We start from the raw sequence: 15,535 nt of genomic DNA on the forward strand, positions 1-15,535 counted from the left end.
ACATCGTCCTCACCGTACCATCAGATGCTGTTCGGGGTCTGGAGCGCCCAGACAAGGTGGCCGCTCTCTGGGATGAAATCATGAGGGCCATTGCAGATCTGGCTGCCAAACCACACAAATTTCCCGCAAGGAGCGCTTTGTGACAGATGTGCAGATTTCTGCTGGTAAGTGCACTTTACACCAGTTAACCATCACCAATAAGCAGAGCAAGAAGGCTGTCGTGATAGACCAATCTATACCAAATGAATGCAACATCAGGAAGAAGGAACACAAGAAGCTCAAGAAAATACCAAGGGCTGAGAGAGGAGCTGGAGAAGATGTGGTGGGTGAAGGCAACAGTGGTCCCTGTGCTAATCGTAATGTAATGTAGTGTAGTAAGCTCCAGGGCCTCTGGAACAGCTTGAAGCATTAAGACCGCCGACATGCCGAATAGGGAATCTAGTTTTTAATATATATATATATACAGGCTGGATGAACTGAACATGGAAGACTGAACTAAGCTGGACTGAATTATTGAACCCGCTCACCAGAACTAAAGAGTTCAGGTGGGCGGCCTTTAACCTCTTCAAAATAGTTCAGGAGGGTGGCCAGTGGTGTTGCCCCTTCTTTTGTTAATAACTGACTTGTAGGAATTTAGAACAACATGTGGTAATATAAGGCTTTTGTTTAAATCATTCTGGTTCATTTCTCTCCTTCACACTTTACAGCTTTCCTCTCATAAAGTATTTGCAATATAATTTTGAAACAATTATTAATATACTGCAACGTTACATTTACTTTTCTTCTGTTAAGGCTGGATGCATTCAGGTTATCCTATCATGGCACACCATGACTCAGCTGCTGAAGTAGTTGGTGTCAAAAAAGGTGAACAACTGTGGGGTCCCATCCATGAACTGGGACACAACCAACAGAGAAGCTGCTGGGCAATGTTCCCTCTAATTTTTCATGTGTCTGAGCGAACACACAAACTCCCTGAGCGATCACTTGGACCACTGTGAGCGACGTCAGACGTGTGCACTGTGGTTACGCCAGCATCGAATCCATCCAAGTTACATGGTTTATTAAAATAATCAAATTACAGCATTTACATTTATGTTAGACTACTTTTAATTAACTTCTTTAGCCCACTTACAATGAAAATTTAAAAAAAATCTTGTTCTTGACCTGTGTAGTATGTTAACACTATTGGAAGTTAAAAATAACTTGAACTCCAATTTTGAAAACACAATTTTATTTATTTATTTTTTATAAAGCTCTGACTTGTATTATGAGTATGAGTCTGTGGTCTGGGAGAGTCCTGTAACTCCCTGTCTGCAAAATACAGTATATAATGACCAATACAATTAATTAATTATATAGTTACTTTTTCAAAAAAGTTACTGAGTTTTGCAAACAACAAAGTTTTTTGCAGCTGTTTACCTAAAAATGCTGCCAAGGCGTTTTTTAAACAAACATTTCAAACTATTTACAGAACAGTCAGCTGTTCTGCATCAAATCTGATGCCACACAAATTATTTGTGTCACTCCAAAAAATAATTTCTGTCCAATATGAGATAAAGGAGAACAACAGCCTGATACCTGCAGGCCTGACAACAGGAGATGTATCACTCCTGTAACACCTGTAACATTCAGCAGTCGCCTCATTGTTCTGACACACACAACAAAACTACTGACTACACTACACACTAACTACACAAGATTTGCGCTAAACGTCGCAAATTTCTCACATCTCAAAATCGCCGTCACTCCTAAAACTTCCTCCCGTGTCTTAACAACTAAATGCCATGTTTTGATTGGTCGACATTTTTCGACCAATGGGAAAGGGTGGGGGGTGTTTTGGTTTTGTCTTTGCTCACAGGTGGAGAGTGCTTTCGAGCGTTTTCCTTATAAAACGCCGTTTTTACCGTTTCTTCCCGCAGTAAATATAAACAGCGATAGTATTCAGGAAGAAAACCAAACATTGCATATATTTTTATCATAACTCTGGTTTTACGTGGCCTATCAACACAATTTAAAAACTGGTATAAAGTCCACACTTTTTCCGTCAATTGTTCCGTCTGTCCTGCTCACATCTCCAATGGTTGTACACGTTGTCATTAACGTGGCTTCACTCTACGTCAGCCACGCCGCTTTGCTAACTAAAACTCCGGTGTCGGCACATAAGGACGCTGTCATAGCCTGTCAACGACGTTGATTAGCTGCGTATATACGAATGTGAATCACGTGATTGGCTGGACTATGGGATAAGGTGGCATCATTCTAATCCCATACTGGAGCAGCCAGTCGCTTACTGACTAACACTGCAAAACAGAATTGTTAACGTATTTACTTTAATTTCAATTCAGGTTAGATTTTTTTTTTTTTTGTGCGCAACGCAGATTTTTTCTGCGCAGAGACCGTGCCATCAGTGCGCAATTGCGCACGCGCGCAGCTTAGAGGGAACATTGCTGCTGGGAGTTCCCCCCACACACCAGAGAGTGTACGTGCAACCTGTGGGTCAGTGTATGTGCATGAAGAGGTGCTGGGTCTCAACAGAGCACAGGTAGAGTAAATCAAGTGTCTTTAAAACTCATTTTAAAACTTATTTGTTTCACGTCAATCATCATCAGAAACCCCATGACTGAGTTTTCTGTGATCACATGATTTAGCAACTATCTCATTTCATGTTCTTTGGTGCAGGCTCATGGTGATTTGACTTTAGCAAACCGAAAGACCCGAGTAGAGTGTTACAGGCATGGCCCTTTAAGGGTGAAGCCTGATGGGAAATGTATTCGGGATGTGTGTAGCAGGACTGCCCTGTGTGTGAGTGAGTGAAGAGTGAGAGAGGAGAAGGGAAAAGTAACGGTTAGCAACAGAAGAGACGGAAAGAAAATTAGTAAAAGGAACATAATAACTCCCTCGGCAGCCAGAGTTGTGTCGGCGATGCTCGCTGTGAGTAAATTGTTTCAGCTCACTGTACACGGTGTTCGTGCCTTGGAGAAGAAATAAAGTTCGGTGAAGCAGTTTTCCTACGCCTCCTCCGATTTTTCTACTAGCGGAGTTGAAATTCAAGTAACTGCCAGAGGTTTCCTTACTACGGTTCGGGGCCGCGGATCTGGCGCGGTAACAGGAGTACATCAAGGGAGGAAGGAAACTCAGTGACTGGAGTGTGTGGTTTGCCCTGGAAACATATCTGCAGGTGAGAAATTATAGAGAAATTTTGCTTGGTCCACAGTGAAGAAAACGCATGATATGAATGAGACTGAAAGTCCTACCAAGAGCACGATGGCTTCATCATATTTCCTTTTTGGCTTATTATCGGACCTTGCCTCGTTTGTCTCAGATGCAACGCATGTTTTTCTATTCGTAGCTGATCTCACCACAAATATCTCACCATTTTGACAACCATCCAAACCTGTGACAGAAGCGAGTTATTAACTGCTGCGAATTTCTTTTTTCCGCCGTATGTGAAAAGCGATTCTGATGTTTAACATTAAGTCCGCATGACTTTTCGGCCAGGTACTTGCGCCGCCCACACACTTTGAGAATTACTGCACTAATGTATTAGTACATAGGTACATAGGAGCCAGAAAAATAAATAAAATAAAATACTGTTAGTATTTAAAAATACAATACATTGTGACTGACCGGGTGACATATGCTTTTCTGGGAGTTCGTTTCTCAATGTACAAAATATGGAGGGGGTGGATGGGGTAAATCAAACCGATTGACTCGATACTAAATGAACTGAGCGTTTTAGAAAATAGCGCACCTGTATAGCGCACCTGTAGACGCCGCTGGCATGGCAAGCTGCTACGCTGACGGGAGGAAAAGAGAAATGCTAAGTGTCTATCCAGTACATCCACACTTGTACTTGCAGCAGGTTGCTGCCCCCCGGCTGTCGCATTTGACAGAGTTCTCATGGTCTCTAATATATTGATAAGTAATGCGCCTGCTTCACTTAGGCTATTAGCAGGTTGCTAAGAGTCCTAGCATGTTTGGCGCCCCGGGCGAACACTCCCTCTGGCGCCCCCCCTCCACCACTACCACCACTACCACCACACACGTAAAACATATTAAAGATTACACATTAACATAAAACTGTTGTGGGAACCATACTGAATTTCGCCATAGAAACACACAGACACACATATGAAGAGAGAGAGAGTATGCATAGTATGCAAACGGCTACCAAACAGCCATCATAATTCGTCATACAATGAGAACAGGACAAATCAACAACTGACAATGACTAATTAATATTAAAATCTGTAACATAATGTATTGTTTGGAGTTTAGTCGGTTACTGTTACTATTTTTACTATTTCTTTTTGGAGCAACTGTAATCCACATTATTTCCTTAGGGATTAATAAAGTATTCTGAATATGATTCTGATTGTTTCAGGATGACCTGCCATTATCCAATGACACATCTGCTTACCTGTATCTTTTGCTCGTTTCTCCTCCTCTTCTTTTCTATTTTTTCTAAACTGAGCACCTGATGGCTTTGAACTTTTCTTGTCCATCTTCCATTAGTTTTAATTTTGCACTCCAGTATGAACATAAGTCCCCCAACTCGCGGATCGCCACGACATAACCTAATAGATCTGCACCTTAGTTCACAGATTCACTTTGTCTAAGGTGCATTTCTGGGATTTCACACAACCCAGGATTCAAATCATGAATACATAATAGGCTTGGATTTACAACATTATGAATGAAATGTGCTCTATTTGGAAGCAGCCGGCCCCCCTCCCCTTTCGACGGGTTGTGTGTGAGACTTTAAATCATCAAACTGTAAATTATAAATTTTAAATTGTTATTGATCCCTTTACACCGAGTCCTAAAGTGTATATTTATTTTCTTACTCTTCTTATATTTATTGTTTGTTTACTTGCACTGCTGTAACTGGAGCCTCGTCGTCTCGGAGATGACAATAAAGTTTACTTTGACTTCAGCAGCGAGCAGGCGCGCCGAGGGCTCTCGCGCTCACTTTTCGCGTATAGAATTTCGAAAAAACATCAGTGCAAATTATAAGTCTGTATCATGATGTCTGCTGTTTTCGTGTTTGTTGTTTTGTTTTTATTTTGTTTTATTTTGCGAGTTGGTTATTAGATGACGCTCCAGCCAGCCAGAGAATCCCCCGCTGTCCCACCCTCTCCTCCCTGTGCAGCAAGCAGCAGGCGCACCTCGCAAACGGAGGGCGCCCTTACTCCCAGCAAATGGGCGATAGAAAACCGATCGGTGCCTATGCCATTCCCAGTATGCGCTGGCTGATGTCGGGGCAGCATGAGTACCAGCAATTTTTTATTTTTATTTTTTTGCCGATGCCCGTGATGCCTCCCCCCACCACGATGCCGCCCCGGGCAACCGCCCATGTCGCCCGTATATAAAACCGCTACTGTTGAAATGTACTAGTTTTCCTTCTTCAGTGTCCTGTTCAACTGAAATGCATGGGTTTTAAGGCTACGTCCAGACGTACACGGGTAGTTTTGAAAACGGAGACTTTCCGTTTCCGTTTTTAAAAAACATCCCGTCCACACCTGCAGTTTTGAAAAAATAGCTCCGTCTACATGTAAACTCTAAAAACGAAATGTTGGCCAATCAGAAGTCTAGAAACCTGGGAGGGAAAGAGTAAACAGGGCTTTGTGCCCTGGGAGGTCTTTTGCAGCCATTCCCCAACTCTCTGTGAATGGTACTCATGGCCATTGATCAGTGGTCTTTGATCAGTGGGTTTTGGTCAGTGATTGTTGATCAATGGTCATGAGAATTTGCATAATTATGATTAAGGAACTGACCTCCCAGCCCATTATTCCTTCAGTGGGCTGGTTTCAGTCATTATGCAAATGTACTGTTTATAAGATTTTGGGAAACCTGCAGTCAGCTGAGACTGAAGAAGTCACTTGGATGAGTGACGAAACGTTTCTCCCACAAAACGCTACGTCCAGATGAACAGAATCAACTTTTGGAGAGCAGCTAATTTTGTGTTACTTTTCAAGTGCCTTCATCATTTCAAATGTTAATAACTAAAGACAGTATTCTGACTGTTGTTTAGACTCACAACTTAGGAATGAACAAAATGCATAGAGCATACATTTTCCTCCTGTGGTCATATAAGAGCTATCTCTCATCAGTGGTCCCTCCCCTTGCTTGTTCCGAACTAACCACATTTCCTTATATAAGCAGCACCTTTCTCTGCTTTCATTTTCATTCTTTCTCCTGTGCTGTCACGTAGAGTGTGTTTCTGTTAAAAATCGTTGTGTTATCGTCTGACACAGAAAGAAAACTTTCAGGTAAAAAAAAATTATTTGTGTTTTTAAGTCATGTTTGTTTTTAATGAGCTCAGTAGTGGAGAACAGCTTTTTATTTTTTTCACCAGCTGCAGTTTGACAATTTGCTGAATCTTGACTTGTAACACACTAGTATGGAAGCCCGTTTCAGCCACAAGAAGGGAAAAAATAAAAAAGTATCCATAACTAGAAATTTCGAATTATCTTTCTCGAAATTTTGACTCATTAACTAACAATTTCGCCTGACTTTCTCAAAATTTCTAGTTATTAACTTGAAATTTTTACTTATTAATTCGAAATTTTGGTAAAAGTAACTCAAAATTTCGAATTTCCTCTGCCAATCAGAAATCTACATGGAATGCGCACTCAAAACCGGATCACAGCAAATTGGCGATTTCGAGAGTACGTTTCCTGATTGTAAGACCGTGTGATTCAGTAAATAACACAAGGATTTCATCATTTGTGAAGCCATGCTGAAAATAATCAGCAATTTGTGACTGGCTGTAATACTGGTAGCTTAGCTGTAGCATTTGTAGCTGAGGGCTTCAGCTTCCGGGTAACAAGGAAATGACATCATTCACGTAGATTACTGATTGGCAGAGCTAACTTGAAATTTCGAGTTATTAACTCAAAATTTTGAGAAAAGTATGTCAAAATTTTGAGCTACTTTCCTCGAAATTTTAATTTATGGATACTTTTTTTTTCTTCCGTACACTAGTAGCAGTTCAAATGTTATATTTACTTGGCGGTTTTATTCCATCAACTCAACTTTGCATAGGTATGTAAGAAAAACTAGTAAACCAGATGCGTTGACAACTTCCTCTTTCTGCATCCTAACCTTCATCTTATTCATCATTCTACAGAGTATAAATCCTGTACAATATGTCATCTAACCAATCATTCAAAAGCCAACATGAAGAGGCCTACGCCTCCCTGATGAGGGGCCTGAAGGAGCTGGACCTACAGGGACCCTATGTTCCCTGTGACCTGGTCCTGATTGGAGACCATGCCTTTCCTTTAGCAATGAACAGCCGAGGTCAGGTGCTGATGGCTGCCTCTCTGTATGGCAGTGGAAGGATTGTGGTCCTGGGTCATGAGGGCTACTTGACAACCTTTCCTGCTCTGGTAGAAAATGCTCTGACCTGGCTGGGAGGTGATGGATCTGATAACCTCTGTGTAGGGGTGGACAGAAATGTCAGTGCAGTTGGTAATAACCTACAAAAATCCAACTTCCAAGTAGAAGTCGTGGGAGCTTTCAGTGACAAACTGGGAGTTGGTGTTTATGTGACCGATGCCTACAGCGTGGGCTCAGACCCAACAGACCTGGTGGCGTTTCTGAAAGCTGGAGGAGGGGTGCTGATAGCTGGGCAGGCGTGGAGCTGGGCTGCAGATCACCCCAAAGAGAACACACTGCATCAGTTTGATGGGAATAAAGTGTCGGGAGTGGCAGGGATCTACTTCACTGAGCGTTATGGTGAGGTGGAGAACCTGCCTGTCTACCCTCAGATCCCGTCCTCCTGGATGTCGTTAGCGTGAGTGTTTAATATAGTTCTGTTTTACTGCACGTTTACAAAAGTTCAATTTTCCATATAATAACTTTCACTTTCCAATTTCACTTTATTTCTAAAGCACTTTAAAAGAACATAACAGCTGACCAAAGGTTGTACAAAATAATAAACAAATCAAACCAACTTTTAAAGTGAAAATATTTTTTCTCTCGTTTGAAACAGTGTTACTAAAGTCAAACCTGTTATTAAAGCTATTTCTTATTTGTTAGCTGTTTTAAACTTAAGATAACATTTTTCTTTTCATTTAAAAATGTACACTTTAGCATTTTTGTTCTTTTTCTCCTCACTTTTATTTCATTGCTATAATATTAGTCTACTATCCATTTTCTAAGCTGCTTGTCAGACCAGGGTTGATGGGAAGAGCGGATCCTAGGCCACAAGTCAATCACAGCACTTGCACAAAATTATAATGATGTGATCCATTTGATCTATTACGTTTATGACTTTTACATGTAATGTAAATTGGACTATTTGTCAGATTTTTTTAAATGCTATTTTACAACTAATAAATCATTTTACAAGAACATATTTGTGAAAAGTAAAATAGTAGTCAAAGAGTTATTTTACAACATGACTATATATTTACAGGGTATTGATAGTAAAAACACATTAAGATAATACAATTTACACTCAAATTTCATAGTGACAAACGGGCATTTTAATTAAAACAACACATTTTTAGTGAAAAGAAATTCATCCAGTTATTCTTCATTTACTTCTGTACACTGTATCTCTAATTTTTTATTTCTTTTTATTTTGATTCTCTTTCATATTCCTATTCCACCTTTCAATTACAGGACAGGAAAGGACTTCAAGGATGACTTGGAGTTCTTACTCCAGGGGGTTTCAGAGTTCAACCTCCCAGCTGATTGTGTATTTTCTGAGGTTCTAGTCCACAGCCCACTAGCCTTTCCCATCGGCACTACAGAAGATGGACAACCATTCCTGGCAGGAGCCTACTATGGGCGAGGACGGGTCATTGTGGTTACACATGAAGGATATCTAGCAGTCGAGGTAGAGTATTAAAAAAAAATTTAAAGTTAAAATCCAGGCTTTCTATATGGAGTTTTCATGTTCTCCCCGTGTTTGCATGGGTTCTCTCCAGGAACTCCGGCCTCCTCCCACAGTCCACAGTTAGTGGGGTCAGGTTAATTGGTGAATCAAAATTGCCCATAGGTGTGAATGTGAGTGTGAATCTGAGTGCAAATCGTTGTCTCTCTCTGTGTGTTAGCCCTCTGACAGACTGGCGACCTGTCCAGGGTGTACCCTGCTTTTTTCCCTATGGTAGCTGGGATAGGGTGAAGTACGTGCTGTTCTGACAAATATTTTAAATTTCACAAGTAGACATGACTGTCTGTCTTCCTACTGTCCTTCTTTTATTTTAGAGCATGACTCCATTTTGGAGAAACGCCATTCACTGGTTGGATGAAGGGCGCAGAGGGGTTGTTGGTGTCATGGTGGATCCTGCACTCAAAGTTCTCAGCAAGTCAGGGCTGAAGTGCAAGAAGACAAACTTCAGGAAAGACCTCAGCGTGTTTGTGTGTACAGCGTATATCACTGAGCATTTGGAAGAAATCCAAAACTTTGTGGCAGAGGGAGGAGGCCTGCTGATTGGAGGACATGCCTGGTGGTGGGCTTATACACATGCTGGGCAAAATCCATTTACAGATTTCTCAGGTATGAAAATGCACCACAAGGGTTTCACAATATACAGAGCAGAAATACTGGTAGTGTTCTTATTTTCCACCTAAAAAACCATAAAACCATAAATGCACTGCATCAATATAGAGCTCGCTTTGTCTAATCAACCATACTAAATGCTTAAAACCTGTTGTATTTATTGTGCTAACAGATTCACAATGGTGTAGTATCTTGTCCAAAGACACTTCGATTGAAGGATTTAGGGATCAAATATCCAACCTCCTGATGAGTGTAAAACCAAAGTCACGACATTTTCACAAATACAACTCAGTAAATTAAGTCAGACTTGCTTTAATTTCTTTCAGGGAACAAGATCCTGAACCAAATGGGATTGAGCCTTTTGGGAGCAACAATCAGTGCAGGAACATACAAAGCTCTTGTACCCAGCTGGCCGATTAAAGATACTTACCACTTCCGCCACCTTCTACACCGCTTCGCTGCCCATGTGACTACAGGTGACGAACTTAGCAAGCACGAGGAAAAATATCTTAAAAAGCTGGGCAGTGACTGTGATTGTTACTTGCACACAAAGGCACATGGCTGCTTCTATTACACTCAAGTGTTGGCTGCACTCACTGACATGTTAAAGAAGTCAGACCTGCCACAGGTGAGTAGAGAAAATAATATAAACACTTCCTAACACATAGCAACACAGAGGCTGGTGCCACTGATACCACAACTATCATCCACTGAGATGATTAATGCCTTCTTCTTTCAAGGTGAGTGACAGCTGCCCTGTAAAGACACCAAAAGACCATCTACTCCTCAGTGTGGAATCACCTGTATACGAGCTTTGCCCAAATCCTGAGGCCCTCCTGCCCTACCTCATCAAGGATAATTCACTGATGCCAGACGTCCATAACCACAGGCTCAAGATCGATGTTAACACAGAAGGTCAGATTTCATGTTTGTGGACAAATATGTCAGCTGTGAATATATCAATATATGACTGCACCCTGCTCACAGTTGTTTCACAATACTCATTGTTTCATTAACATATTCAATTTGGACTCAATATGATATAGAAATACGTGCTGATTTCATACATGTATATGTCACCAACTGCAACCTCTGATGTTGTATCCTGGGGTGTCACAGTATACTTTGATTTTTTTTAAATAAAAAATTTGTATTGTATTTAAAATGTACAAATAATATCATAAACAATCCAGTGAAAGTGCAGTTAAGGTTACAGACTTACTTTGCTATTTGCAAATAGGACATATCAGTGACATTTTTTTTTTATAAACATACAAAACTGATTTGTTTCTATTTTCCACAGTGTCAACAGTTCAGTAAATGAAATCAACAAAGTTAAGGAGAATTTTGACTGATATTTGACTGCATTTTGTGTGTGTGTGTGTGTGTGTGTGTGTGTGTGTGTGTGCGTGCGTGCGTGTGTGTTAGATGGGGAAGAGTGGATCAGCACTGGTCTCTACCTCTCTCCTGGTATGAGTACCTACATGGTCATGCCAGCTGAGACTGTCAACAAGGACTGGAAGGTGAAGCACACAGAATTATTAGCTAATAGTATTAAGTTGACTTAGAAAAAGTGCATCACACCTGGTTCATTTATACAAAGAAAAGAAAAATAACAATAAACATCCCTTTACATTTGCAAATTGGCTATTGAGACCAAAATGTGGTTATTTGTTATGGTTTTATCATGAGCTGTGTGAAGTGGGCAGGATTGGACGACTCAAAATCCAGAACAAAAAAGCAGAGTCCAAAATAAAAAAAACTAGGAATAGGAGTCCAAAACACAAAGAGGAAACAGTTCTGGGGCCTGACCGTGGAGCCAGCATCTGCGACGTAGCAGGTCTGGCGGACACCTGCGTCACCAGTGGCGGCAATGACCTCTAGCTGAGATAAAGCAAGACCAGGCGTCGGACAGGTTTGCTTAAGCCTCCAGAGGAGACAGGAGGGGCCTGGGACGGCTTGAATGAGCCCCCAACAGATGCAGGACTCGCAGCAAGCTCCACTTGTGAATGATGCTAGTGCTGAAGCTTGGTTACTCTCCTTCAGATAGCAGGCCGAACACCAGCTGTTCCTGATGGGTCTGTCTGTCACAGACCCACCGCTGGAACGAGACAATTCTTCTACAACAGCAAAAGCATTAAACACCAAGCAGAGCTCTTTGATCTCGTGCACGAGGGAAAGAACTATGACAAGCGCCGTTCCTTCGCTTGACCCCAGTCGCTCTCGTCTGCTCCCTCGTAACACTGCTCTTTATTGAGGTTACATGAATATGCATAAGTTCATTAACATATGACGTCTTACATAGATATACATATCAACAAAGAATACCTTGTCTGTGTGTACGTATAGGCGTGTGTTTGTGTGTGTGTGTGTGTGTGTGTGTGTGTGTGTGTGTGTGTAGTGGGTCAAGATGTGACCCTGTGAAGACTCCCCAAAGATGGTGCCAGGAGTCTAGCGGTCCATCTAAACAAAGGGCTCTTATACTTAACCAGACACAGAGTAGGTGTCTTCCTATACCATAAATCAGTAAGAGAAGGTATGACCTCTCTCATGACCCCAACTGCTAAGGATCAAACCTCTATCATTATGCAATCGATTATAAAACTAAGCATATATGAGTAAATATTTCTAAGCATAAATGACAATCAAAAATATAAACCTAACAGTTCCCACCTGAGGAACAGGTACGGGTGCAGGGACGGACTCAATCTTGGCTACCCTCCCCATAGGAACTGGTGTGGGTGCAGGCATTGGCTGGATTCCAACCGCAACCACCAGAGGAAGTAGTACAGGTGCAGGAGTCAACAGGGTTACAGCTGCCCTCACCCAGGGAACCGGTATAGGTCCAGGAACAGGTACAGGTGTAGGAGTTGGGTGGATCGGAACCAGTGACGGGTGGACTCTAGTTGTCCCCACCCAGGGAACTGCTTACAGGTGCAGGGAGCAGCTGAGCCCTGGCCCCCCTGGAAACTAGGACAGGGACCGGCTTGGCCTCAGCCCCCCTCACCTGGGGAACAGGTACAGGCACAGGGGAAGGCTGGGCCTGAGCCCCCCTGGGAGCAGGAACAGGCAGAGGAAAATAAAGCTCTCAGCTCTCAAAGAGGCAGTCACAGGAGTGGGTGGAATAGAACTAACAGTCCTTTAAGGTGCAGCCTGCAGAGCATCACAGTTCGGAGGTGAAACAACACGAAAAACTGTCTGTGCTGGAGCCCCGGACAGAGTAACTGTGTTAGGAGACTGTTATTGAACTGTTATTGAACACAAACAGTCTCAAAACAAACAGGCTGGGTAGCAATATGGCTGACAGCAGTCTTGGATAAGTTAAATTAGTAACTTAGTTACATTACTAGTTACTTCTATCAAAAGTAACTCAGTTACTTCAAGTTACTCATTACTTTCAAAGTAACTAGTTACTTGGGAAGGTAACTTTGGTTTTACTAAGAATTCTCTTGTTAATGTGTTAAGAAATCCCACGCCTGGACCGTCGTCGACTGCCGCCATGATTCTAGCCTACGTCACAGTGTCACGTGCGCTTTTTACATCCAACAAGAAAACTACAGTTGTGGTGCTTTCGATTGTAAAGAAGAAAGAAAAGTATTTCTTTGTGCTCCCTTTTCCCTGTTAATGCCCTACCTGGCCCCCCTGGCAAAACTTCCCTTCAACTCATTCATGTCACCTAAAAGGTAAACCTGTGGCTCCAGCAAACACCTGCTGATACTAGAAGGTAATATTAAATAAATTCTAACAACAGCTGATCAAGCTTAAAAGTGCTGGTGTTGTTTAACGCGACCTCCATTGGGTTCTTTATGGCGCAAAGTGAGCGATAAACAAACAAGAGAGACGGGACTTGCAACAGAAAAGCCGATCAGTTCAATTCAATTCAATTCAATTCAATTTTATTTATATAGCGCCAAATCACAACAGAAGTCGCCTCAAGGCGCTTTATATTGTACAGTAGATTGCACAATAATACATACAGAGAAAAACCCAACAATCATATGACCCCCTATGAGCAAGCACTTTGGCGACAGTGGGAAGGAAAAACTCCCTTTTAACAGGAAGTAACCTTCGGCAGAACCAGGCTCAGGGAGGGGCGGCCATCGGCTGCGACCAGTTGGGATGAGAGAAGGAAAACAGGATAAAGACATGCTGTGGAAGAGAGACAGAGATTAATAACAGATATGATTCGATGCAGAGAGGTCTATTAACACATAGTGAGTGAGAAAGGTGACTGGAAAGGAAAAACTCAATGCATCATGGGAATCCCCGGCAGCCTACGTCTATTGCAGCATAACTAAGGGAGGATTCAGGGTCACCTGGTCCAGCCCTAACTATATGCTTTAGCAAAAAGGAAAGTTTTAAGCCTAATCTTGAAAGTAGCGATAGTGTCTGTCTCCTGAATCCAAACTGGAAGCTGGTTCCACAGAAGAGGGGCCTGAAAACTGAAGGCTCTCCCTCCCATTCTACTTTTAAATACTCTAGGAACAGCAAGTAGGCCTGCAGAGCGAGAGCGAAGTGCTCTAATAGGGTGATATGGTACTTCAAGGTCATTAAGATAAGATGGGGCCTGATTATTTAAGACCTTGTATGTGAGGAGCAGGATTTTGAATTCAATTCTGGATTTAACAGGAAGCCAATGAAGGGAAGCCAAAACAGGAGAAATCTGCTCTCTCTTTCTAGTCCCTGTCAGTACTCTTGCTGCAGCATTTTGGATTAACTGAAGGCTTTTCAGGGAGTTTTTAGGACATCCTGATAATAATGAATTACAGTAGTCCAGCCTGGAAGTAATAAATGCATGAACTAGTTTTTCAGCGTCACTCTGAGACAGGATATTTCTAATTTTAGAGATGTTGTGCAAATGGAAGAAAGCAGTCTTACATATTTGTTTAATATGTGCATTGAAGGACATGTCCTGGTCAAAAATGACTCCAAGGTTCCTCACAGCATTACTGGAGGCCAAGGTAATGCCATCCAGAGTAAGAATCTGCTTAGATACCATATTTCTAAGATTTGCAGGGCCGAGTACAATAACCTCAGTTTGATCTGAATTAAGAAGCAGAAAGTTAGCGGCCATCCAGGTCTTTATGTCTTTAAGATATTCCTGCAGTTTAACTAATTGGTGTGTGTTACCTGGCTTCATGGATAGATAGAGCTGCGTGTCATCTGCATAGCAGTGAAAATTTATGCTCTGTCTTCTAATGATGCTGCCTAAGGGAAGCATGTATAATGTAAATAGAATTGGTCCTAGCACTGAACCCTGTGGAACACCATAATTGACCTTAGTGGGTGAAGACGACTCTCCATTTACATGTACAAATTGGAGTCTATTAGATAGATATGATACAAACCACTGCAGTGCAGTACTTGTAATACCTACAGCGTAGGATATTATGGTCAACAGTATCGAACGCAGCACTGAGGTCTAGCAGGACAAGCACAGAGATGAGTCCACTGTCAGAGGCCATAAGAAGATCATTTGTAACCTTCACTAAAGCTGTGTCTGTGCTGTGATGAGCTCTGAAACCTGACTGAAACTCTTCAAATAAGCCATTCCTCTGCAGATGATCTGTTAGCTGTTTGACAACTACTCTTTCAAGGATTTTTGATATGAAAGGAAGGTTGGAAATTTGGCCTATAATTAGCTAAGACAGCTGGGTCTAGAGATGGCTTTTTAAGTAAAGGTTTAACTACAGCCACCTTGAAGGCCTGTGGTACATAGCCGATTATTAGAGATAGGTTGATCATATTTAAGATTGAAGCATTAATTAATGGCAGGACTTCTTTGAGCAGTTTTGTAGGAATGGGGTCTAAAAGACACGTTGATGGTTTGGAGGAATTAATTATTGAAGTTAACTCAGAAAGATCAATTGGAGAAAAAGAGTCTAACTTAACATCGATGGTACTAAAAGTAGCTGTAGATAATATTACATCTGTGGGATGATTATTGGTAATTTTTTCTCTAATAATAAAGCTGATCATTGATCAGTTTCATGATTGAAGTAGCAACAGGAGAGGGAG

General features: G+C 41.7%; 1 protein-coding gene across 3 annotated transcripts in view; it reads left to right on the plus strand.

Annotated features, from left to right (window-relative positions):
• LOC116335262 (TRPM8 channel-associated factor homolog) overlaps window positions 1-15,535 on the plus strand; it is a 30,245-nt gene that overhangs the window by 1,318 nt on the left and 13,392 nt on the right. Inside the window, exons 1-7 of one of the 3 annotated variants that reach the window (XM_039597951.1) lie at window positions 2,444-2,542; window positions 7,133-7,801; window positions 8,635-8,851; window positions 9,223-9,514; window positions 9,844-10,145; window positions 10,258-10,432; window positions 10,946-11,040. In XM_039597951.1, the coding sequence (XP_039453885.1) occupies window positions 7,152-7,801; window positions 8,635-8,851; window positions 9,223-9,514; window positions 9,844-10,145; window positions 10,258-10,432; window positions 10,946-11,040 (1,731 nt within the window). In that variant the 5' untranslated portion in view covers window positions 2,444-2,542; window positions 7,133-7,151. Of the gene's footprint in view, window positions 1-2,443; window positions 2,543-2,770; window positions 3,179-7,132; window positions 7,802-8,634; window positions 8,852-9,222; window positions 9,515-9,843; window positions 10,146-10,257; window positions 10,433-10,945; window positions 11,041-15,535 lie in introns of those variants that run through there. The other 2 variants (XM_031758909.2, XM_039597952.1) reach the window with 2 other exon arrangements.

The sequence above is a fragment of the Oreochromis aureus genome, linkage group 14 (assembly GCF_013358895.1).
Source record: "Oreochromis aureus strain Israel breed Guangdong linkage group 14, ZZ_aureus, whole genome shotgun sequence".
Taxonomy (NCBI): Eukaryota; Metazoa; Chordata; class Actinopteri; order Cichliformes; family Cichlidae; genus Oreochromis; species Oreochromis aureus.